The sequence below is a fragment of the Hydra viridissima genome, unplaced genomic scaffold (assembly GCF_058129835.1).
Source record: "Hydra viridissima isolate aposymbiotic clone 2 unplaced genomic scaffold, HvirCarnegie_v1 scaffold_13, whole genome shotgun sequence".
Classification (NCBI taxonomy): domain Eukaryota; kingdom Metazoa; phylum Cnidaria; class Hydrozoa; order Anthoathecata; family Hydridae; genus Hydra; species Hydra viridissima.
Window position 1 is genome coordinate 6,768,539 of NW_028324312.1, and position 26,799 is coordinate 6,795,337.

At 28.0% G+C, this 26,799-nt stretch overlaps 1 protein-coding gene and 1 pseudogene across 3 annotated transcripts; one reads left to right on the top strand and one right to left on the bottom strand.

Moving 5' to 3' along the window:
- Nucleotides 1-26,799, bottom strand: LOC145194952 (lysine-specific demethylase 7B-like). Of its 2 annotated transcripts, XM_090070581.1 has the most exons (22): nt 26,685-26,794; nt 26,504-26,589; nt 25,067-25,117; nt 24,777-24,835; nt 22,390-22,448; nt 17,094-17,257; nt 15,707-15,747; nt 11,591-11,691; nt 11,411-11,497; nt 10,596-10,707; nt 7,609-7,771; nt 7,269-7,356; nt 7,079-7,185; nt 6,610-6,797; nt 6,078-6,400; nt 5,818-5,873; nt 5,635-5,719; nt 5,242-5,552; nt 5,010-5,111; nt 4,805-4,872; nt 2,758-2,791; nt 1-231 (listed from the first exon to the last, which is right to left on the bottom strand). In XM_090070581.1, exons 1-22 carry the CDS (start codon nt 26,780-26,782, stop codon nt 119-121), a joined length of 2,496 nt encoding a protein of 831 aa, XP_089926707.1. In that variant the 5' UTR covers nt 26,783-26,794; the 3' UTR covers nt 1-118. The 2 variants fall into 2 exon arrangements, with proteins under 2 accessions (XP_089926707.1, XP_089926708.1); XM_090070582.1 differs by lacking the exon at nt 25,067-25,117 and having other exon boundaries at nt 26,685-26,799.
- LOC149880206 (uncharacterized) lies at nt 18,484-20,864 on the top strand (annotated as a pseudogene). Its single transcript, XR_016446286.1, has 3 exons — nt 18,484-19,009; nt 19,288-19,360; nt 19,684-20,864. The product of XR_016446286.1 is annotated as an uncharacterized LOC149880206 (transcript).

Here is a 26,799-nt window from a genome sequence, read left to right on the forward strand (position 1 = left end):
TCTGAAAAATGTTTATTCGAGAGATTTTTATTTTTAAATCTTAAATATACAGTCAAATATAATTTATATATATTTATACTTAAATTTCAATAAATAGTATTCTAATATTAAAATAAAGCTATTTTCGAATGTATCTTGAACCCGTTTTATGTAAATTTAAGAGTTTACCGAGTCGCTGTTTCGCCGTTGCAAAACCTTTCTTGGGTTTTTCTTGGACGGATTTCGCAGGACCTAAAAGTAAACACTGTTATTATAAAAAAAAAAAAAAAAAAAAAAAAAAAAAGACTAAGAAGAATGCTCAAAATACTTTTCAGATTGAAACAGGTATTAAATTCTTTAAATTAATAATAATAATAACAATAGTAATAATAATAATAATAATAGTAATAATAATAATAATAATAATAATAATAATAATAATAATAATAATAATAATAATAAAAAATGTTAACACTTGTGTTTCTTTATATATAAATCTTCTCGAAACTTCAAGAAACGAATTCGAATACTTCAAAAACGGGTTATTGCGTAATGCTCGCAAATCTCAAATAAATTACGAAATAAGTTCTCGTTTAGCACAACTTATAAAAAAAGTTTAAATATCTCGCTTAAATCAAACCCCGCGAAAACGAATCCAAATAAATTCAAATCTTTTGGAACGTGCGAAATAATCGCTGAAATTTTAATTGGAATAATAATCGCTGAAATTTTAATTTTACCGATATGTTTATTTAAAAGCTTGCAGTTCTAAATACGACATACAACATTGTAAATACGACATACAACGTTGTAAAATCTAGCCATGTGATGGAGTATAATCTTTTTTCAGTTTCGATTTTCAATGTCGCTATATTTTTATTTTCGTTTCTCTTTCTATTTTGTATATATTTTTGTTTTAGCTGTCATTTCTTAAGTGTTTTTAGCAGGAAATTTTAAGAAGTTTAACCTCTGACTCCTTTCAAAAAATTACACTGTTTACAAAACCCCCTGAAATAAAAACAAACTCGTTGCCTACTGAGTTTGTGTAGTGTTCATCATTTAAACTGGCCAGTACTCAAAAAGCACAAAAGTTCCAATACTGAATTGATTAGATTATATCTAAGTATACTTAAAGACCTTAAAATTGTTGCAGATTGCAAAAGATCCAAGAAAGTTATAGATTGTGTTTCTTTTATGAGAAGCTGTTTGAGAAACGAAAACTTTTCCTTAAATGGAGATCTTTCTGCAAAGTCGGTAAAAACAACCGTAAATTTGATCGAAGCATGAACTATTATTTGCACTTATTACGCAAGGTTTTCGTTTTAAAAGCGAAACGCGAGGCAGCAACAGCTGAAGCAACAATTTTAAGAATGAAAGACACTTCGAGGCAAATATATTTCGAGCATACTCAACGGGTGGAGATTTAAAAACGATTTAGCAAAATAAATCCAGCATATAAAGTCGTAGAAGACAGAGCATTTAATCGGATTGATCGCCAACAGAGATGAATTTCACGTTTTTTTATTTATAAAAAACCAAGCAAATGAGTTAGTACTAGAAAGTTTCATATTTAAAGGCTACCTTTTAACAGCTCGAGTACTAAAGTTTCTTAAGAGCTTCTTAAATTTCAGATTATCAAAAGAGAGAAAAAGTAAATAAAATGCAATTTGAAAACATGTTCACAAGTAAGATTAAATATTTTACAGTCAACTAAAATTATTTGAATTCCATCAATATCATTCAATGTAATATAATCTTCAGGCTTGTCCCTGAACAGAACACAAATTAGGAAGTATTTCTCGATCTCTTAATAAGTTCTTATCGAAAAGTAACTTAGAACAAGTAGTGTCTTAAGATTTTTGGGGCTTCTTACACAAGTTTCTTATAAACGCGTTTCTTATAAAAAAAAACAAACAAAACCAAACAAAAAAAAAAAAAACAAACAAAAAAAAAAAAAAAAAAAAAAAACGTGTAGAATATAATTTAAATTAATTACAATTAACTTAAACCATCTATATAAATGACTTAAATTGTAGTTATCTCAAAAATTTATTTTAAAAATCGATTTAAAAAACAGAAAGCTTAATGCAATTTTCATAACAAAGGAGGGGATAGGAATTCAAACCTCTTTTAAGCCACAATTTTAAGACCCTAAAAAACACTGGATATGAAACTGAAGTCCAGTGATCCTTCTTTTCTTCTATGCGAGTCCTCAATGTAGAACATACAAAAATGTATGGGAAAAAAAAAGAACATTAGCATTAAGAATGGTTCTCGTAATGCATGTTCAAATTGGGGCAAAAGATAGGAAGAGTTTCTTATGGTTCTTGATCAACTCGATGCAAGAATGGATTGATAAACTGCAACACCTGTTAGTTGACAAGCATTTCATTTATAATATATCGAGTTTTTTTTTTTTTAATGATAAATCCAGAGCCGGTCGAAACTGAATTTTAATATGCTTTTTGTATAAAGTGATTTGAGTAGAAACAGTTATCATTATCCTTACATCTAATGTAAAATTAGTTTTTTAAAATTGCAAAAACTTAAATAAATTCAAAAAGCATCTCAATGAACGTTTTCTTTCGATAAATGTATCCAATGATAACTGCTAACTTTAAGAGGTATGTAATCGAATAAGCATATTCCTTATAATCAATTTTATTTTTCTGAACTTTAACAACATAATAGTTTAAATTTCATTCAAATTACAAACTAATATGCTAGGGGAACTGATAGATTATGGGTATAAAAAAAGAAAAAAAAAAAAAAAATTACCTGAAGTTACTTCTTTTAAATCTTTAACATGATTCTAAAAATGAAATAAAAATCGTATTTCAATATTTAAAATTGTTTTGAATTAAAAAACATTATAACCTCTGATACTACTGCTCAATCAGTTACACCTCCGACCATCATCAAGGTGCTGATGTTTTTTTTTTTTTTTTTTTTTTTTTTTTAATGAAATAGAATCCATGTTTTACTACTTTAGTAAAAACCAAATTTTATGAGCTAACATAACTTACTGAGATTAACTGACCTTACCGAGATTAACTTACTGAGATTAACTGAACTTACCGAGATTAACATAACTTACTGAGATTAACTGAACTTACCGAGATTGAACTTGACTCAGACAATTTGTTTTAATCAATTTATTGAAATACTTTAGTATAAAGATTATTTTTGCGCATGTATGCATATACCCTGTTAGCTAAAATTGCAATAAAATAATTGGAAACAAATTAAGCTAAACACGGAGAGGGATCAGTTCACCTCGAAAAAGTAAATACACTAATGATTTTCACAATTAGAGTTTTTCTGAGCTATTATTTAAAACACACTATCATTTCTGTGCTCTTAAAATAATGCTTATCTGAAAAACGTTATATGCAAAACGCCTTTTTTGTTAAACGTGAATCTAAGTGAATATACTCTTTCCAGAATAAAGAATTTTTAAGAGAGTCGGCTATGTTGCTTTAAAAGTAGCTTCAGAAATCACAACCTTCCACAACCTAGGAGTCTGTAACAGAAGCACTGTAATGTCAAATGAAGGCTAAAGAGGACAAAGAGCCCTTCCTAAAGGATACTACAGTTATGGTATTGAAAGTAGGAACAAAAAATACAAGTTTTTTTCGTTATAGCTAGATCTGGGGCCTAGTTAGAGCAAGAGCTACTTAGGTGTATAGGCAAGGGAAGTCAAATTATTAGGCGTATTCTAGGTTGTTAGACATTGATGTACCATTCACTTCATTTATTTCCAAACCTACTTAAAGAATTTTTTGTTTGTGTCTTGATTGTTCAAGATTGCGTCTTGATTACTTCAAGAAAAATTAGGAATACTTTACTTAAACCTCAATTGTTTCAAGAAAAGAAGAGATTAACTAAAAATCCCAAGACTTATTTCTAAATAAATATTTTTAAAAATAATGGACAAGGATGATGAATTATTTTTTTTATTGACATAAAAAACCAGTGTATTTCCAAATGTTGGCTTTGCGTTGACAAACATCATCAAAGCTCTTCCCTGGGATATGAAATTGCAGGGCATGGAAAAGGTGATAGCTGCTTTTAGTGATGTCTGGAGAAAAAGTTTGTGTTGTGAGGAAGTAGCTCAAAATGTACAATTCCATGTACATCTTACCACACTGACAACATGACTTTTTTTTGGTGAGGATTTGGTTTGGTTCTGCTCACTCTTCAGCATCAACTTACTGATGCTTTAGTGTATGATGAATACATGTGATTCACTTGACATGAAATGTCAAATCAAATATGGAATTTTTGATTTGACATTTCATGTCAAGTGAATCACATGTACTCATTTATAAAGTTGCATGGAAACTTCATGGAAAATAATTTATTGCTGATCATTAAAAAAAAAATGCTAGAACATTGTAGAAAATCATAAAGTTTCCCATGCTCTATTGAGATCCATTTATAATGGTGCAAGTGCAAAAGAACTTCCTTTCCAACTCACTAAAAATGTACTTCATTTTATGCCATTGAGTTTCAAAAAAATTGTTACCAATCTTAATTCTCATATTAATCTAATATCAATTACATCTTTTGTTCGGATGAATGAAATCTTTAATGTTCTTAATATTCAGTAAGTTTATATTAGTATTTTGTATTATAATAACTGTCTTTTATTTTTAAACTACTAAACTTGAATTTTAATGGTTTAAAAAAAGAAAAATTATCCTCACCAAAAAAGAGAAATAAAACTAAAGTTTTAATCACTTCAAACACCTTCCTCTGTTAACAAACTTTAGACTTTCTTTTAAAAGTAAAAAAAAAAAGAAAGAAGAAAAAGAGTACTCACAGATAAGTCTCCATCTGAAGGAAAGAGGTTTTTGGGATAAGCTTGCTTTAAACGGTTGGTCTGCAAGGCTAAAAACATATTATACAGCTTTCCAAATAAAACAAATAGTTTTTAGAAATAAAAAATTATAATATTACACTTTTGTTTGCACTCTTTAAAATTAATGAACTAAAAAGAATAAAAGTAAACAAAAAGAAATGTTAACATTTTTTTTTGTCATGGATTATTTTTGACGACTTCCGCTGTCCAGGTCTCCATGAAAAATCATCCCTATTTAAATCACTTGTTACATCAATACGTGGGTACACTGAAACAAACACAAAGAGCATACATGAGCATATAACTTTTTAGTTTTAATGATTTTTATGAAATATAAATATTCCTCCCCATTTTATAAATATTATTGAAAACATGAAATAAAAGCAAAATTGAACTACCGTAGTTTTCATCTTGATAATAATTGTCGACAGTAGGGTCGTAATCTGAGCCTGACTCAGAGTGTGATCGTTTTTTTGCTTTTTTCTTTTCTATTTTTGGTAAATAATCAACAACATATCCATCATTTTCGTCTTCACTTTTAATCGGAGAGTCTGCTGACAAACTCTTTTTCTCTGATGTTTTGGAAAGAGCAAAGGTGACAGGTTTAACAGTAGGGTCATCAACTGTAGGTTTTTGAGAGAAAAACAGATTTTTTTTTGGAAATTCAGACTCAATAAAAGTATCTCTTTTAGCAGCTTCAATTTCTGCACTAAATAAAAAAAACCAAATTCAAATTTTTTGTTAAAAAGAAAAGAATTCATTTCAAAAAGAAAAAAAAACCAACAACAAACTTTATATCAATTTTAGAGCAGCCAGTAGTGACGTGTCCATTATCAATTGCAGAATACGAATCATTTACATTCTTCATGGAAGGCACTACAACAACAGAATAAACAACAAGTTTAAAAATGTTAAAAATTTAACATAAGTAAAAAAAAAAAGTCTTGGTAAAAAAAAATCTGTAAGTTCCTTACAAGACAACCTTAGTTTAATAGCTGTACCCCTTTTTGTCTCATCGTCTTTTAACACACTGCAAAGATAAGCTTTATCAATTTTACAGGAAAATGATAAGAAAATTTAAAATAAAAAAACAAACAAACCAAAACAATGAATACTGCTGGGAGGTTTTGCTGAAAGTTTAATTAATTCTTCAACTAACTTTAAAGTTTACCTCAACGTTACATTATTTTTCATTTTAAGTTTGCAAAAGTTAACCAAGAAAAATAAAACTCACGATAATGTCTTGCTAGATAATTGTAACTTTAAATCACTGCCATCTTTTTTTTCTATGCAATCTGAAATGCTACCATCATCTCTAAAACCAGTTTTAAGACTTAATTTAATTGAAGGCAAGGCATTGGCTTTTAAAGACTTAATTTTACTGTGCGATTCCCTCATCTTTTCTTTTTTTTTAGCTGAATTTTCTGAGTCTGATTCGTCACATGAAGATTGAGATGATGCTTTTTCTGCTGATTTTCTAAACTTTAGTTTCAATATCTGAACAGATGACAAATGCGCAGGCGATAGCAAACTGTCAGGAAAATCATCTTTTTTATTCTACAACATTTAAAGAAAGTCTTCTTAATTTACAGTCAATATATATCATAGTTAATGTTTATTGTGGATTTTAAATATCACAAATATATTTCAAATCTTTTCTTAATGTATTAATGTTGTAGTGTTTATATATTTGTATAGTGTATATGCATAATTTTGAAAGACTGAGATTTATAGCACAAGTTCAGTTCATATCGAGTTATACTCACCATATCCTCCTTTACTTCTTTCTCTAAAGACTTGATCAATTTTGAAGGATTTATATCTACAGGTATTTGCAGTTTATGAAATTTGATAAATTCATCTTTTTTACCTATCCATTGTTTAAGAGCTGTAACTAAATCTTGAATGCCATCCAATAAGAATGAGGGAACCTTATAGCCAGCAGCATGTATCTCTACAACAAGTAAAACATCACAGTTTTATTTCTGTTATACAAAAAAAGTATTCTTAATAAAATTAAAAAAAAAAGAAATTTTAAAAGATAATACAAGAAAGCAGATATTTAAATATTTTGTATTTTCATACTTATATATTTATAATATTAATAATATTTAACTTATTTTACAATTTCTCCTTTTAAATTAAAACAAAAAAAAATTCATTTTAACATTTGTTAAACGTAACATTTGTTGCTGATTCAGCAAAAAGCGAGCATAAAACAAACTAAATTTAAACCTTTTATTTTTCTCAATATAGCTTGAGCAGCATACCAGTTGGAGGTCTCAAAGTTTGGAAACAAAAACTTTAAAGGTGTCATTAACCTTTTTTCAAGCTGATAAATACTGAAAAAAAATACAAACAAGTAATAAACCAATAAATGATATTTATATCAATGAAAAATTACTTGGTTTATTTAAGTAAATACCTTAGCTGGCGTGAAATGCTAAATGATTGAAGAAAATTACCACCAAACACAAGTGAATCTTTTGGAGTAAGCACTGCATGAATCCATCCTTTAATTAAACAAGAGACATTTAAAATTAGTGCAGGTTAGGCGGGTGAAATAGATTCAGAATAGAATATAATATGCAAGGCAGGACCCTATACAGATCACGCCTGTCATCTAAACCAGTGCTTTGTGCAATGCATATTATAAATTGTGCAGTTCATATTATAAATTTATCTAAAATAAAAATGTAAAATTTAAAATTTGAAATTAAAAACAGAATTTAGAATCTATTTACAAAAAAATGTATTAGGTTTACCTGAAGGTATAAACAATGTATTCCCTTCCTGCAAAACAACTTTATAACATTTATCAACTTTATCACCAAAAAATATTTGGTTTTGATTAGAGGATGAGGCCCACTGCTCAAACTTCTTTAGATTTACATTGGTTGGTTCGATAAGATAAAATACTTTTTCACCCTAACAAAACAAGATAACTAAAACATAACTTATTAAATAGGATACTTTTTTTTTTTTATAGAGTAATAAAACCGTATGCATGTTTAGTATGCATGCATTTAGTTTGTATGTATTATTTTGTTTTTTAGTTTATATGCACATGCAATATGTACTGATTGTGTGTGCACAATAGAGTTGAGACTTAAAAATATTTTGATTGAGAATGGAATAAAAAACAGTTTTTGATGTGAGTGTAATTTACTTCAAAAAATCTCATTAATTGATATGAATTACTCATTTTTTAAAGAATTTTTTACTTATTGTTGTTTTTACTTATTTTGTTGGTTAAAATGCCCTCCTTAAACCAAGGGTCAAAGAGACAGGCCACTCTGCATTTACAGATTTCAATAATATGGAAGCAGATAGAATTTCAACAATAATAATATGGTTCATAGTTGGGAGAACTTTTCTCTTGCTCTTTTTTGAGTGACTCAACCCACTTCCTCAAACCACTTTCATTTGCATAACCAACTTTTGTTTATCTCTTTTTCATTGTTAAAAGAGCTGAAAGGTTCTTAAACATAAAAATGATAATACAATACAACTACTTAGCATTCTGCTTTGATTGATAGTGTATTAAATTTTTGTTTTAACAACCAAAAGAAAACAGAAAAGAAAGGAAAAAAAAAACAGGAAAAAAAGAAATTTTATGAATTTAATCAGTGAGAAATTTGAAAACTTCTCAGAATTTGAATTTTTTCTCAGAAAAAGAATTTTTTTTTTTTGAAGCACAACAAGCATCTGTAACAGTAGATCAATCTGTTTATTGGACTTATCTCTATCAAAAAATCATGTTTTTTCCAATGAATGTAGGACGCAAAACAAAAATAATACTTTAGACTAAAATCATCCACCAGTGAAAAAGTTTTTAGCAATTACTTTTAACAAACAACTGATTGTCACTAACAACTTTAACTGCTGAAATTTCTAAAGAAAATTTATGCTTTAATAAAAATAATTTTATTTTCACATTTTTACTACAGAACCGCATCATTTGAATTCACAAGAGATTTGAGTTCACAACCAATAAGTATTAGGTGGCAATAAGTTAAGGGTAAAACATAGTTGTAAACTTCTTAATTACCGCAGTTGTCAGTCACATTCCATGTTATTAAAATAGTTACAATTTGTTGAAATAGTCACTAACAAACATTTCATTTGTGAAAGTATTTTTAACAAACAAAGAAATTAACAACTTCTTGACAAGCTGTTCATCTTTACAGACAATTCCATATAAGTTAAGAATTGTTAAACGAAGTTTGTCAGTTTTGATAAAACATAAAAAGTCCATGCTAGTGAATGAATAAATTATCCCATGGTTTGTTAGAAACATGAATCAATTTGGGGAAAAAAAAATTATTCAAAAATACTTACTGCCATCTTCACTAATAAACAGTTAAGGCAATTATTTAGTACACACAAAATTAGCTTATTTATCATGGTTAATTAAAGAACTTAATCAAAAAATAAGAATTTAAAGTTGACAAATTATTAGTTTTTTTTAATTTTTCTCTCTTGTTTAATGAGAGATTAAATTTTATGACATTGAAAGACCCCTAGATGATATACCTACAGACTCCTAGATGATATACCTACAGACTCCTAGATGATATACCTAAAGACTCTTAGATGATAGACCTAAAGACTCCTAGATGAAAGACCTAAAGACTCCTAGATGATATACCTAGATTCCTACATAATATACCTAAAGACTCCTAGATGATAGACCTATGGATTATGTCATCATGTTATCATTGCTGTTTTATCTATTGGTTTAATAGTGTTTTCATGCTTAATCTATTAATATTTGTTTTACACTAAAAACCATGATCTTTAGAACTTTATACAAAATAGACATAATTGAGTGAATTTCTTTAAGTTTTACGATGAAACACCATTTGCATAATGATAAAAGTTTAAATAAAAAATAGTTCATCAAGTTCAAGAACTTTATCATTTACAAGCCTAAATCTTGGAAAGTTTACTATACTCATGAGGTGAAAGTTGTCACAATTTGTATAAAACAAATAGTTATTTGTAACTTTCTACACATGCTGCAAATATTAATATCAACCCTACAGGGTGCGGCAGCAAATCGTGAACTTTTTAGAACATTTTTCAAAATGAATTTTTAAAACACTAAAAAATTATATTCATGGAATATTAATAAAAGAAAAGTTGAAGATAAATGCTTTTTCCAGGTGCTGATTATATAGTCCCTTGACATTGAGTTCCAAGCAAGGGTAATTGATGACTTTAGTGAGTTAACACTTAAGTGAGCCTTTTTGCAATCCTTATTTTTCAACTTCGCTCCACACACTATAGTCAAGGGGATTCAGGTCAGGCCTGGATGGTGGTCAAAAATTTTTGGGCCAGAAATTAGCCATATTGTCCTGAAGATATTGTTGGGTTTTTCTGGACCCATGACAAAGTGAATTGTCCTGTTGAAAGATGTGATTGTTTTCTAGGAATGTCTTCTTCAGCCATGGCACTGCATAACATTTTAGTAAGCTGATATACACATCAGAGGTAACTTTTTTATTTCTCTTTGATGTAAATTGGTGGAAATTTTTCTGCATTAGAAGTGATGATTCCTAGCATCATGATAGACTGAGGGTGCTTGGTATGACACACAGGTGGTGCTTTTTTGACTTAACAAATCTTTTTTCTATATGTCAGACTTTTATTCTATTATTTTATAATTTTACCAGCTTTATTCCTAAATTTTTTGCTACTATTTGTTTAATATTATTAGCAAAAAGAACAACAACAGAAGATAACTTACACGCAATAAATGATACCATACTGATGTTCCGCCAAAATCAACATGGAAATCTGTATAACAGTCCTTTACACCCATCAAACAATATTTCATTACTGCAGGAGGAGTGTGTGAGCTTTAAAGGAAAAATAGTGAAAAATTAGAAAGCTAATAAAAATAGATATTTAAAGTTTATAAAAATATATTAAGAACAAGAAGTAATTATTTAACACTTATACACTAAAAACTTAGATATAGGAATATTCAGCTAAACAAAAACAGGAAAAGTGAAAATTGCTACTAAAAAAAACAAATTCATTATTTGAAAAGGTCATTCCATAATGCATATACTTTTCTAAGCCTACAATCATCCATTATACAGATATATCAATGAATGTCTACACAATATTGTCAAGTAAACTAATATACAACTATTTTATTTTAGTTAAAAAAAAAAATCTTGAGTTGGTGTATATAAGTTGATAAGAGATAACTTTTTCATCTTTTCTAACTGCTCTAAGTCTTGAGTTAGAACCATCAGAAAAGGTCTTCATATAAGCATGTACCTCTATTAATGGTAACTGTTATTAATACTTATATAATTCATTTTTGAATACTTAAAAAAAAAAAAAAATTATGAATATGATAAATCTACTCATCACTTGATTTATGTATTATCATTTATAGAACTCAAAAACTATAAGCATTTTTATTTGATGAGAATATCTTGAATATTCTTTTTTTTTTTTTATTTTTATTTTTGCCAAAATTTGACATGTGCTCATTGAGAAGTGTCTACCTAGCAACATACAACATAATACCGACAGCATATGACTAACCTCTCTACACTTTGAGTTTTTGGCCATGTGTTTTCTACCCATGACAAATTACGAACAATTTCAGGTGCTGTTACTAATTCTGAAAGACTAAAAGAAATGCAATTTAAAAAACCAATCTAAAATCATAAAATTTGATTGAACATCAACGAGTTAATCAGAGAGAACATAAAGATAGATAACCTTGTTTTAGAAAATTCTAGACTTATAACGTTCAGGACTCTTCCTCGAATAGGGCTGTTAAAATACTCAGTCCACTCTCGCATCTTCATTCTCAAGTCTTCCTGATAAAAGAATTAACAGAATTTATTAAAGCTATTATACAACTCTTTTATTATAATTTGAAAGTATTGTAAATAAGTAATTATTTGGATAAAAATGATAGTTTCACAGTTTCATGATTTATTAGTTAAAAAAACTGCCAAAAACACATTCAGAATTAAAATCAGCAAAAAAGTTCAAATTAAGAGAAAAAAATTTCACAAGTACGTTTTGGCTGATAACTCAGAATAGTAGTTTAGTAAAATTGATACTTCATAATTCTGATGTTAGGAGGGGAAATTGTAATTCTGACCTAGGTTTCAGTAAAATAATGGTCAGAATTACACAATATTCTTGTGTATTTCTGACATTTTCATCTGACTTCTAATTAGAAACAACATGGTAGGAGTTCTGTCAATAATAAATGAAATTTTTTGTAATAATGAAAATAGGTAGCATTTAAAGTTCATTGTAAACCATTAAAACCACATATATTCTTCAACAATTTTGAATTGTAAATTTGTGATTATGATGTATTTTTTTGTTTGTTTACCACCTATAGCAAACCATTTGGTCTAAATACCTTTTTTCAATTTATTATTTAGAAAGTACAGCAATTTTTTTAAAAAAAAAAAAAAACAAAGAAAAAGATGAAAGTAAACAGTAAGAAATCAAATCTAAAATTAAAAACATAAAAGTGCAGACATTTCTTTTATCTACTAAAGAATCCACTGAGAGAATTACCTGACAGACAGCTTTCTACAAATGGTGACATATCATGGAAATATCAGTTCATCATTCAGCAGCAACAAATATAAAGCTTTTTTGGAAAATATTGAGTGATTTAGTTTTAAGTCAAGAATGTTCTTTTCTTGTTTCCATACTTAAAAAATTCAGGATTTGGTTCCAAATTTTACATCTGGACATTTAATTAAACAGTGTTAAAACTTCACTATCTATGCAAGCATATGATGAAAAAGCATTCTTTGAACTGGGACAGATGTGCTGAGAAAATCTCAAAACCGAAAAAAGAATTTGCTGATCAAAAATTTAGAAAAAGACATCATGACTGATGGAATGAGAAACAATGCTTCTTAAGACAAAGATTAGTTTCTATAATTATCAAAAACCTGAAAAAACAGGTTTCATTGCTTCAATGGCACATGAAGATTATGTCAGCAGAGTGAAGAGGGCAGCAGAAAGAAAGGAACACTTGAAATAACGTAGAGAAACTAGCAAGAAGATTGAAAGAACAGAGTCAAGAGTTCACACAATCAATATTAGGCAGAGGTACTATATATTACAAAACAATCATAAACGTGATTTCAACAGTGGGTGAAGCTTTACTTCAGAGCTTTGGGAGTCATAATTGGTATTTAACTCCTGACTTAATAGTGATGGCTTTAGGGAGTGATAAATTATCTATTGAAAAGAAGAAGAGATATCTTAGACTGACTATTGGACATCATACTCCAATATCTTCAACTGACTATTGAAGTATGTTTCTGATGAGTTTAATCATTCAAAACCAGAAGTTGAAAGCACAAAACTAGCCAAACTAGTTAATGGGAGTAGTTATTTGATTTCCAAAAATTTTGATTTTTGTAAGTAAGACATTGAAGTTGGGTTAGTGATGAAGATCTGTCTACTAACACTTATTTCCAAGATTTCATAAAAATATTGGGGTGGGTGTCTATTGTGGAGAGGTGATATATATTTAAAAATGAAAATATATAAATACATATTCTAATGATCTCAGTAACCTAAAATTAATAACTTTCAGATCCATATGCCCTAGAGAATGGGATTAGCTTCTGAACCTGTTTTTTTTTTTTTTTTTTTTAATAATTGATATTCTGGACATCCTTATACATATGCATATATATAAGGATGCCCAGAATATCAATTTTAACAAATATATACACACACATATATGAAGACTACAGGGGAAGATCCACAGCTATCCACTTTTTCTATTCTTGAGAAAAAGGAAATTTTAATGTTAAACATTTTTAAACACCTCTATAGTGCCTGACAAAGGTGTTTTTAACTTGTATATTGTCAGAAGTAATAAGTAAGCACCAGTACATGATGAAAGGGACACAAGCACAAAAGTTTGTGAAATCTGTGGTTTTTTCCATGTAGTCTTTATATATAGAAAGTGTAGAAGTGATAGATGTAGACTCTGAGTTTTACCATTTTATCTTTCTTAAATCTCCAGTTTAGACATGGCATATACAACACTATTTGCTCTGCACTAGCACAATATATTTCATTTAAAATTAAGATAAATATCATAGTAGAATCTATCTATTTTATACAAGTTGCCTTTTTCTTATGACTTATTTGTGTAAAGTCAAAAAAGCCCCCCTATTGCTGCTATAAATTTGTCACTTACCTAATGTTGCCATATAATTTCTACCTAAAGTTTCAAAAACTGCAGTATTTAAAATTTCTTGAGAGAAAACTAATGGCTCAAGATATACTGACCTAAAGAAGATGTAGCCTGAAATCTGAGAGAAAGTTAGTTAAAAAAAGAGTTTATGCAAGTCGGACTGCCAAAGAAATCATCTAAAGATTGGCTCTGTTTTTCACATGATTGCATAGGGAGCAAAGACATTTTGATATATGCAACTAATACTTTGTTATTTTCAAGGAACGATTATAGGATTGTCTGTAAGCTAGCCTTGTTCTTCCTTGGAGCTAAAATACTAGATTTCAAGTTTCACCAAACCAGCGCATGGCAAAGTTATCAATGGTATCTTAATAGACAAAGAGACACTGCAACTGAAAGCTCCAAGTCTTTTAATTGCAATTTGCTATGTTCCATGATATTTTGAAAAAGAATTTAGGGTTCAGGATCTCAGTAAATATTTGAAAATTATTCAGACAACCTATGCTTTGGAAAAGGTCAAATATAATACTTAGAAATACTTTGCCTCAAAGCATACTTAATTCATCAACAATGTGTGTGTGGTACTTGGGGGAAGAAAAGGTCCCAGCTAAAACAAAGCTACAAAAAATGCAAGCTCCGGGTGAATTTGAAGAATTTGGAATTTCGGCATCTTAAACCACCAAGATTACATAAAACTGTAAAACCTCAAATGTACATAAATTAGAGAGACCACAGAGCAACATGAGTTGATTTCTAAGAAAAGTTATCTTCTTTTCAAACATTTCAGCATATCAAAGGCAGATATAAAAAGTTGGCTCAATAATAGCCTTGAACTACCCTAAGCTGCAGAAAGAAACATAAAGTTCATTCAAGATTTTAATGTACAGTGGTGGCCAAAAGTCTTGGAACAACATATTTTATGTTATGATAAATTTTTATACTAAAAATAATAAACGATAACAGTAAAATAAATAAAAAAATAAATAAGTTGTAAGTATTTTTTTAAACAACATTCTCTTTAAAAATATACCTCAAACCTTCAAAATTTATACTTTAGATCAAAAATAAATTTTTTTGGTCGTTAAATGTTTTGTTCCAAGACTTTTGGCCACCGCTGTACCAGATGAAGATTACCTTCAATATGTCATTTTTTAGCTGGAAATTTTTCTGCTTGGAAACTGTCAAGAAAAACTGTAATTTTTTAAGAAATGTGTTTTTTTGTTTTCTAAACCACAAACTCTTTGATTTGCTGATAAATACTAGTTTTTTTGTCATCTATTTAAATTTTCAGATTTAGAAATGTGAATTGATAAAAGCTTAAATAGTTACAATAACACTTGTATAAGAAATATACTTTTTTGTTTTCTTTTGAGATAAGTCAGATTAATTTTGAAACAGTAAAACTCAGATTTTATATATATATATCACTTCTAGTCATAATAGAACTCTAAAACCTTTTTTGGGGTGCTATTTGGGGCCCATTGAATGGGAATCAGCGGAGAACACACTTTTGGTTTTTCTTTTCTTTTTTTTTTTCTTCTTAAGGAAGAACTTTTTTTAAACCATTGAACATGTAAAACAAATGAAAAACAAATAAAAAACAATAAATAAAAATAATGAAAGAGCATAAAAAAGAGCCTTACCTGCTTGGCTACATCTATCACATGAATGTCAAATAAAGGTCCTAACATAATAAGGTATTTAAAACAACTTAACACAAGAAAATAAACCTTATGCTGTTACGGTTACATTTTAAACACAAAACTGCAGCTGTTAAAAAATAAGTATTACCTTACATAAAGATCATTAAAGAAAATTTCTTAAAACAAAAATATCTTTCTATTAAAAAGATAGTTTGCATTTTAGGTCTAGTGAAAAAAAAATTACCATATACATTTGCTTATTGTTAATTTGGAAAGGATTCTGATTAAATGATTTTGAGCTTTTGAATGAAATTTTTTTGTATTTTTTAAACTCATTTAAGAGACCTTCAAAGATAACATGACAGTTGTTTGAACAAAATGATGGCATGAAGAGAAACCTTAACATGAAAAAATTTTTATTTTTCACATAAAAAAGTTGAATACTTTTATTTTTCTTCAACTTTTAAACTTTTTTTTCTTAACTTGGATAAGATTTTATTCTACAGAATAAGATAAGTCTATACATAATGTATTTTCAAAAAAACCTTATGTAAGATAATTTTACCAGAAAAAGATGCCAATCATTTGGTCTATATTTTGCTATTCCTATTATTATAAGTACCCATCTATACCAAAACAGAAAAAAACTCATTTTCTTGAGTGAAAAGTAGCGCAAGTCTTCATTTCTGTTATGATAAGCACCTAAAATATTTGTTTGAGCTTTTATTTCCTTCAGCCTTAACACTATTAGCTGATTTTGTTAATAAATCTCTCAAAGCCAACATTGGGATTTTGCTGCTGTAAAAAAAAAAAACGGAAAAAAAATCTTTCAAATTGTTGTTTCAGTGAAACCAGAGTCTTTTTTTTGAAAATTGATCTCATGTAATTAGCCAATGCATAAAGAATTTCAGTTTGATTTCAGTTCAAGTTTGGTCACAGAGTTTGATTTCGAAAATAGAAATATGTACAATTCACAAAACCTGTTATTAGAAGTTTATCCTTGCTTAATTTATACAGACCATAGGTAAAACGGGTATTACAGAATATACGAGGATTATTTACACAAATACTAATAAAAAGTGAGACACTAAATTTCACAGACAATCAATTTTAAACCAACAAGAAAAGTTTGATTACTTCAGATAAAATTGGCTTGAACAATTTATAATAAGGAGATGAAGTTGGTTTTAAAATGTGGACTCAGTAGCCAAGTTTGTGAGTAAATTTCTTTACTCTAATCATACAGCAGACTTCATAGCAGCAATTTAATGCTGGTAACATGTTTAAATACAGCAATGAACATAGAGAAAAAAATTACTTTGTTGTTTGAAATCATAATAGTTTCAGAAGAAAGAAACAGATTAGTAACAAAAAAAAGTTTCCTTACCAACCCTCTTCTCAACATCATAAACAGTAAAGTCAGAAGGTGGAACAACAAGACCAAGTCCAGTTTTCTCTTTCACAAAAATAGGAACATCAAAACCATGCTGCTGCAAATAGTTAACGTCAAATGACATTCCATCATTTAAATACTTGACCACATTTTTACAACTTAAAAAGAAACAAATTTTTTTTTATTAATTAGCAACATATATATCCTCTATCTATACAACCTTTTTATTCTTCATATTCTTCTTTTTCTTCTTATTATTATTATCTCTGATATAACCACGTAGAATACAAATACAAATATTATTATTTATAACATACTACTACTACTACTACTACTACTACTACTACTACTACTACTACTACTACTACTACTACTACTACTACTACTACTACTACTACTACTACTACTACTACTACTACTACTACTACTACTACTACTACTACTACTACTACTACTACTACTACTACTACTACTACTACTACTACTACTACTACTATTATTATTATTATTATTATAATTACAATTATAATAATTATTATTATCTCCAATATAACAATGTAGAATACAAATACAAATATATCATTATTATCAATTATATAACAAAGGCTTCTTTTCCAAATTTATAGAACTTGAAATAAATTTGTGAACAAAACATTTTTTAATCCATTAAAATCCACAGTTGTTTTTTATAAAAGTTCAATCATTTAAAAATAATTCAAAACCTCTTATATATTGATACTTTGGAGTTTTGGATGAACTGTTAAGAATAACCTTAAACTCTCAAAGTAAATTCAATGCATACTTTAAACAAAAAGTTTTAAAAACTTTAAAGAAATAAAGAAACAGTTTTTGATTGCAGTGATTAATTAAAGTAAGCCACTTATTTTAGCTAATGTAATAAACCGCTTAGCTAAAGTATACTGGCTCCTATAATTTTTTAAAGAATTTTCATCAGGAAATGTTTTTGAGGACTTTTTTTTAAAACTATGAATTTATTCAGGCATAAAGCATTTCAATCAAGTGTATGTATGTATGTATGTATGTATGTATGTATGTATGTATGTATGTATGTATGTATGTATGTATGTATGTATGTATGTATGTATGTATGTATGTATGTATGTATGTATGTATGTATGTATGTATGTATGTATGTTAGGCCACTGCCAGGATTAAGATTTAATAAGAGTCACCCTGGAAAATGTTCTTATGCTATAAATAAAAAAATTCCAATAAATATAAATTTAAAAAAATTAATGACTATTTAGGGATTTGAGTTCAAATAAATATTGACTCATCTGTTTTAGGGATGAGGGGCGCTAGCAATTTTGATAAACAAATAGTTTCATATTTAGAATTCCGAAGTCATAATTAAAACACTTTAAGCTGGAATTTTTGTTTTTAGTATTTATGTCATTATTTTACACTATTTCTAATGTAGTATTAAATAAATGTGTGTGTGAATATATATAACATATATATACACACACACTTGAAGGGAAATGCCTAAAATAATAAAAAACCTAAGAACTCGTAATGAAAGCAAGAGATGCTGGTTTGCCATCAGAGCTTCCAATAAGCGATCTTCCAACCTACAGACAAGTGATTCAATATTCATATCTTATTTGTAAAAATATGTATGAAGTTACAAGTATTAGTTCTCCAGAGATAATTTTAAAAGTTACAAATGAGTTGATCAGTCTTTGGAGTAGAGTAAATCCTAAGCTTCCTCTGATCCATGAGAAGTCAGTAGCCAAAAAAATTTCTAGACTTCTTAAGAGAGTTTCATCTGCTTAAGGAAAATGCAAAAATGCAAACAAAAACAAGGAGTATCTTGATTAAAACTTTGAGCATTTGTTTGATTTGTCTTCTTGTGGCTGTGGACTTCCAGTAGTAGCTTGCAATAATAGGTTAGAAAAATTGTTAATTTCATTTTTATATGCAATACTTATTTTTAGCTTGTGCTAAACTTTATACAAATAATTTTTTATAACTTGATATGATATTTTTTATAAGTTAAATGCTAAATTAAATAGATTGCATTGGATAGTTTTACATAATTTTATAATTTTAATGAGATGTTTTTGTTTTCAGTTTTTCTGTAATACTTTTTTATAAAAATGATATTAAAATTATTCTAATAGATTTTAAATATTTTTATAATGCATGCAATTTTTCTTATGCATAGATCTGTTAAGTGTAAGAATCCTTTGAATTGCAAAACAACACACTTTGCTTGTCTCTGTGAAAGTGGGAAAAAGGTAAATAATTTTAATTTTAAAAATTAGACTTTATTTAGCTCTTTAATCTGTAGTAATTTGGAGAGCTTTGAATCTGGTAGTAACAATCAAATACACGTCAGAGTGAAAAAATAGTGTACTTTTCTTCCATTTTGTCAGCTAAATACTTTATTTTGTTTTATTATTAATAAAAAAAAAGCCTATGTGATTTTCTTAAGTGTTTAGGATATTGTAAAATATATTTGAAACTATTTTATTGTATTTATTCTATTCTAGAGTTAGTTTAACATGTTTGTTATTGAACTGAGTTAACACCTTGTTAAAAAAGTTTAAAATTGTTTTAGGTACCACTATTGGATAGAGAATATTTAAAAGATCAAAAATTGAAAATTGGAATAACAGGAAGATTTCAAATTGGTACAGTAGATAAAATAACAGTTGCCAGAGAAAAAAGGAAGCAAGAGAGAGAAACTAACAAGCAGATAAAAAGATGTATTAAGTTGCCTGCTGTGGAAATTCAATGTGATTCCCAATCTGATTATACTGAGTTATTTGATAACAATAATAAGTTTGAATCTGATCCAGACTTTTCTATAACCATGCCAGTTGAAAAAAATTATACTCATTTAACAAATTTGGCAAAAGCTGCTATACGATTTGAAATAAGCGATGCTGCAACAGCTGCATTAGCAACAGCTGTATTAATAGACTATGGTATTGTAAAAAAATTTAATAAATCACAAATAATAACTGAAAAAAAGGTTTTTGGAGAAAAAAAACGAATCAGCACTATCATAAGTTCTAAACACTTATCTGATGTTAAAGAATTAAAGGTTATTGGAATTGATGGAAAAATTGACAAGTCTACATTAGTACATTCTGTCAGTTATAACACTGATGAAGATCCTATTATTGTTGCTTCAACCAAAGAAGAACATCATCTTACATTTACAGCAGAATATGGACCAACAGCACAAAATTATTTGACTCATGTAGTTATACCTAATGGAACTGGCGCTACCATGGCAAATGCTACTGCAGATGTTTTAACAGAATATAATAGTGGTCAGAGCTTAGTCGCTGTTATTGTAGATAACACAACTTCTAATACAGGTGCAGATAACGGTTTGGTTGTAAAACTGGAAAAAATTCTTAAAAGAAGTTTGCACCTATTAGGATGTTTGCTTCATCAAGTTGAACTTCCACTGCGACACATCATATGTGAATTAGATGGAAACACAAATGGTCCTAAGTCTTATAAGGGGCCTATTGGAGATGCTGCATCTCATCAAACTCTTCATGAACAGGTATTGGTTGAGTTTGTTCCCATATATTCGGAAATAGAGTTGTTTGTTAGCAGTGAGGTTATAAGCAATCTTAGTACAGACCAGCGAATGCTTTATGAGTACTGTGTGGGTATCTCAAAAGGTTTTATATGTAAAAAATTTCTTGCAAAAAAACCTGGACCAATTTTTCATGCTAGATGGCTAACTCTAGCCTTAAGAATAATGATGGTTTATGTTAGGACTGATAAACCATCTCCTGAATTATTAGTAATGACTAAATATATTGTCCAAGTCTATTGTGTAATGTGGTTTGCTATTAAGCGCTCTGGAAAATACAAAGATGCTTGTCAACTTCTGTATAAAACCATTCAGTTAGTCAAGCTTCAAGACAGCAGGATTCAGAGCATTGTTTTTAAGAACTTACAAGGAATTTCATATTGTTGTTTGCAAGAAAATTTCCTGTACTGCATGCTGCTGGATGAAAATCTGAATATAAGAAATCAAGCCCTCAACCAAATCCTTAAAATAAGAGCATTGAAAGAAGACACTACTTTTAAACCAAAGCTTAAGTCGAAATCCATAATGAAAATAAATTTTGATGCTGAGTCTTGGGATTATCTTGTTTCTGTTGATGATATTCAGGTTGAGCCCCCAACAACTCTTTGCATAACATCAGAAATTCTGAGAGAGGCTATTAAATCAAACCTAAAACTTTGTGTAATAGAAATGCCTAACAATTCTCAATCTGTGGAGAGAGCAGTCAAATTAACCTCAGAGGCATCTAAACAGGTTTATGGTTACGAAAAGAGACACAAATTCATTTTGACTAAAACCCTAAGTCGAAGAGAGAATAAAAGAAACGTAAAAAAGTGTGACTATTTTACAAAATGAATGTCTAGTATGTTAGTTATACTTTTTGTTTATTTGTTTGTTTCTTTAACTGCTGAATGAAATATTTACTGTAGTCAATTATCTAAGTATAGTTCTATTGATATTAATGTCCTAATTACATCAACTTCCAGGGGCGGTTTTCTAGGGAGGGGGGCAGTTGCTGAAATGGACACAGGCTTCACGATTTAGGGGCCCCCAAATGCTAATGAACTTCCTATTGAAACTTTTTTTTTTTATAATTAATTTAACAACTATTCAAAATAACTAAAAATACACATAAAATTATTGTAATTATTAAAAATTTGGTTTAATCTTAGTTTTCGATAGTTTTTCTGTTTTTTATCTTTGAAACCTTTTTTTTCAACCAACTGCAAAAATTTAAGAAGACTGTTAGTATAAAATTATATTTTTATCTGTGAGCTCCTAAAATTATTATTGCACCCGGGCACCAGAAGTAGTAAACCGGGCTTTTAGACCACTAAAAAATAGGCTTTAAAACATATCAAAATGGCTAAAAAGTGTGATTATTAAATCCAATTTCCCGAAGTGAAAATAACTTTTAAAAAAGTAAATCTTATTGTTTTGTGTTAATAACATTGCAATAAACAAATGCCAGGGTGACTCTTTATGATTTAAAAAAAAAACACCTAGTAGGCAGTGGCCTAATGTATGTATGTATGTATGTATGTATGTATGTATGTATGTATGTATGTATGTATGTATGTATGTATGTATGTATGTATGTATGTATGTATGTATGTATGTATGTATGTATGTATGTATGTATGTATGTATGTATGTATGTATGTATGTATGTATGTATATATAAATATAAAAAAATTGATTGAGAAAGACATAAGCAAGAAAACTTACTCAAGAAATTTCTTTGTTTTTAGCTGGCGAATAAACATGACTGTTCCTGCTGTAATTTGCTGAAATACAAATAAAGATCATTTTGTAGATTTTATAAATTGTTACTTTTTTATATTTATTTTAAAGCTAGTGTTAGGCTTAGCAACAGGGTACTAAGAGTAAGGCTTACTTAACTGAAAAAAATTATCATTCATCAAGATTGTAAATCATTAAACTATGTAATCAATAGCTTACAGTAATCTAAATATTAATATAAATATATAATCTAAATATTAACATTATCTATTACACCATTTTAACAACAACATATATAAACATATATATGTTTATGTATACACCTGATCTCATTTCTCAATTCGCAGTCATATTTTATGTATTTAAGCTTTGCATGGATACTTTACATAATTATTACAAATAGTTTAATGAGAAAAGATCATTTAAAACAACTGTAGTTAAATAAGAAAATTCAGAATTTAGGTGTCACATTTCTATACACAGATAAAAAATTAATAACGAAACATTAAAAAATGTTTAAAAACTGTAAATACTGTTGGTTTTAACACTTTACATCACCTCTTTACTATTCACTTAAAAAGTGAATAGTAAAGAGGTGCAATTGGGAATGCTGTTTAAAAAATTTTTTAGAATATTCCTATGTTTTGGAAATTAAAACTTTTGGCTCATTTACTGATAAAAACTGTTTGTTATTTGAATAAACTGTTTGTATATATACATCTCCTAAATGTTTTCAATTGAACTTATATCTCCTAAATATATGTATATCTCCTAAATGTTTTCAATTGAATTTAAATTAGGGTTTCTGGCTGTCAGCAAAAAAACATCTAAAATTTTTTATCTAATCCAATTTTAGTGTTGTTACTTTTATGGAAAATTGGGTTGAAACATATACTTATTATATACTTAATTTTAAATGGAACATAATACCGCTAATAATTATTAGAATAACATTGACTGTTAATGACTGGAAATATGTTCTATGGACCTACAAGTCATAATTCCAAACTTTTTGTTTGAAGGGAAGAGTATACTTTCAAAGAAAAGTTGGTGAACAAATGATGCAACTGTGTGTTGCCAACAGTAAAACAGGGTGGAGGCAAAACCTTGATGTGAAGTTGCTTTGGTGGTATATGTGTGTATGTGTATATGTATAGATATATACACATACATGCATATACAAACATCCATATATATATTTATATAAAGTATCAGACAAAAATATGTATCAAACTTCAACAATTGGGCTATCAAACTTTGTATTTTTGCCTTCCTGATTTTTGTATATGTAATAAGCTAATTTCTGTAAACAAGATTTAAATTTTGTGATGACATTTGAAGCTTCTGGATTTGTTCTGCAGCAACCTTGATAAGGGGTGCCTGATGAGGTAATGCCTAACTTTTCTTACACTTTATAAACTTTGTATGTAAAGTGTTGTATTCAGTGCAAATCTGAAGCCAATATTTCAACTTAGAGAAACATAGCGAAAAGTGTGATTTTTTTTTTTAAAATAGGTTAAAAAAAAAAATTAAAAAAGAGTTCTAATATTTTTTTTGTGAACTATCAGATTAACAAACTATGGGCTGTCAATGAAAAGAACAGTAAATTAAGAAATCTATTAGACAATCAGATTAACAATTCACACTATTGGACTATGTAATATTAGATTTTTTCCCTTTATCATAGAAATACCATCAGGATATTGGAAACAGAAAAGTGTGAGAATCAGTGAGATTATCAATAGTTGACAATCAAAAAATAAAAAGTGTTTTTCATCAAAAATGATCACAAATGGTAATGTTCAAAGAAAACAAAACTGAAAACACAACCAATACACACAAAAACTATAATAAAATAAATATGATTTATTACCATAGTATTTTAAAAATTTATGGTGTAATTATAGAAATGAGACAGTACACGATAAAAATAAAACTTTATGATTTAATTGTCCCAGAAACTACACTTATTTATAACCCCAGGATCTACACATAAACTTAAGCAATTTAGATTTGGTGCAAAAAAAAAAAAAAGAAAAAAAAGAAAAATGATATTGAAAGTAAAAAAAGACAAATGAAAAATATTCACATGTTCTGTAATTGCCTCAAACTGTTGTATTTAAAGGAAAATGAGTTGTTTTAGCCATCAATTACTAATTTTAGCCAAATATTAAGTCCAAAAATCATCTAATCAGTTTTTAAGTCAATCAAAATAATAACTTTACTTGACTTAAAAACTGATTTGATGACTTTTAGCTAAATCAAAAAGAGCTAATCCCCACTTCTTGAACAGAAAAAAAATTTAGAACAAATTAATAATATTTCATAATTTGAGTAAAATTAGATTGTTATTATTTTGCAAACAAAATTACCTTTGTTCCTTCGTGTATTTCTTTGTAGTTATGTTGGCTAACATTTCGTCGTTTCTTCACTATGAATATAAACAGATTGTAAGCATATAATTTTAAGCAATTCAAAAATTACACGATTTCATAAGCTGTTTAACTTTTTAAAATAAAGTTAATCTTGGTAAATTTTTAATGAATAAACTATATATGAATGAGATGCTCTACTAACAACACTCTAGTATTTTTATGTAATATAGAAGGTACTAACAAACAAGAAAGAGCATGTGAATAGAAATGTGAATATTGCAACTCACCCTTCGCATGCGTTACAACACCATTTTCATAAGTAGCATCGACAAACGAGTCTGCATTATGAAAAATATTTAATGGTATTTAATAAAAGCCTTTATGGATATTGAATAGAAAACTAGTGAAAGGTGATTTTCTTTTAATGTCTGGATTGCCTGCAGTTTATTTTTTTAATTGAACAAAAAAATTAGTCTTTGCAACAATAACAATTATCACAAAACGACTAACATCAAACATTCAATAAATGACCATAATGGGACCAATACTCATCAAAAAATCATCACAACCACACAAATATCAATGCTGAATTTCCAGTCACAATAAAAAATTGGCTATCTTTTCTTGGCTATTTAACAGATCACTAACGTAGTTTTATACTAAGGCACTGCAGAATTCTAAATTTACAAAATTGCTAAGCAACAAATTGCACTTCAAAGTGCAATTTATTGCTTTGCAATTTTTGCATTTTCAATGCAAAAACACTTCCAGAAGAATTGATTCTACTACAGAATAATTATGGTCTGTTTTTTTTTCTTTACATTTTCAACTTTCATATTTCAAAAACAACTTTAAAAAAAACTTTACTCAAAAAAAAAAATAATAATAATAAAAACTAGAAGAAATATAAAAGAATTCTAGAGAAATATGATTGTAATCAAAAGTTTGATACATAAATATTAAAGTGCCTTAATTTAACAACTAAATATTATTGATAACAAGAACAATTACAACAAAGAAAAAAGAAAAAAAGAAAATTAAATAACATCTCTAATAGAAAAATAAACAGGTAAAAAGAGTAATATGAAAAAAAATTTAAAATAACATTGATCATATTCATTCATTAATTTTGTGAACTTTTACATCTATACTTTTTAAAGTTTTAACAATTTTATCAAATTGAAAGACAAAGGGTGAGTTGCAAAATCATTATGCTACAGTGGTAAGCTTAAATGCTGTCTTTGTTAAGGTAATATTACCAATTAAAAAGAAAAGTCAGAAAAAATTTTTCCAAGGTAAAGTTTTTCATTTGTTTTAAATGAATACAATTTTTTTAAAAATTTTAAATAGTTATTCTACTTTGCACAAACAATTGAAATAATAACTACTACCATTTTCAGCTTTTTTGAAAAATATTGTAAACCAATCTTGTAATTTGATGCGATTTATAATCAACTTTAGATTTCAAGACCATCAGGTATTGAACTTTGATAGATTTGTATGATATTTGCATTTTAATTTAACATTAACATCTCACCTGCTTATCTCACATTAAATCAATATAGAAATGATACAATGTTGGTTATTATAAATTTAAAAACAAAAAATAAAATATTAAATATATTTCACAAGTTTTTTTGACTAACTTAAATAATTAACATTTTAATCATTTAATAACCTTTCAGAATAACATTTTTGAAATCTGGTTATGATCAGTAACTTACATACTAAAGGCCCATGCACTTGTTCACAATTAGTGCAGTGATACTCTTCAATATCTTGCGCTTGATATTCTTCAATCCCAACACAACTTAAATTAAAAACAGAGCAATTGATAAGCAAAAACTTTAACTGCTTAACCTGCTTGAATTGAAAAGTACAGATAAAAAAACCAAAAACCCTTACGATCCATGAAACCATTCACCACATTTCCCACATTCTATCATAAACTGTCCTTCTTCATACTCTTTATTACACACACAATACAACTTAGTAGCCATCATATATTCTATTATATATA

What these genes read in the sequence shown, in the direction of transcription:
- LOC145194952 (XM_090070581.1), bottom strand. Translation starts at nt 26,782, where the DNA reads ATGATGGCTACTAAGTTGTATTGTGTGTGTAATAAAGAGTATGAAGAA. An exon ending in AGTGCATGGGCCTTTAGTAT is followed by an intron (nt 25,118 to 26,503) that starts GTAAGTTACTGA and finishes TTCATAATGCAG; the next exon opens with ACTCGTTTGTCGATGCTACT. An exon ending in AAATACACGAAGGAACAAAG is followed by an intron (nt 22,449 to 24,776) that starts GTAATTTTGTTT and finishes TTTGTATTTCAG; the next exon opens with CAAATTACAGCAGGAACAGT.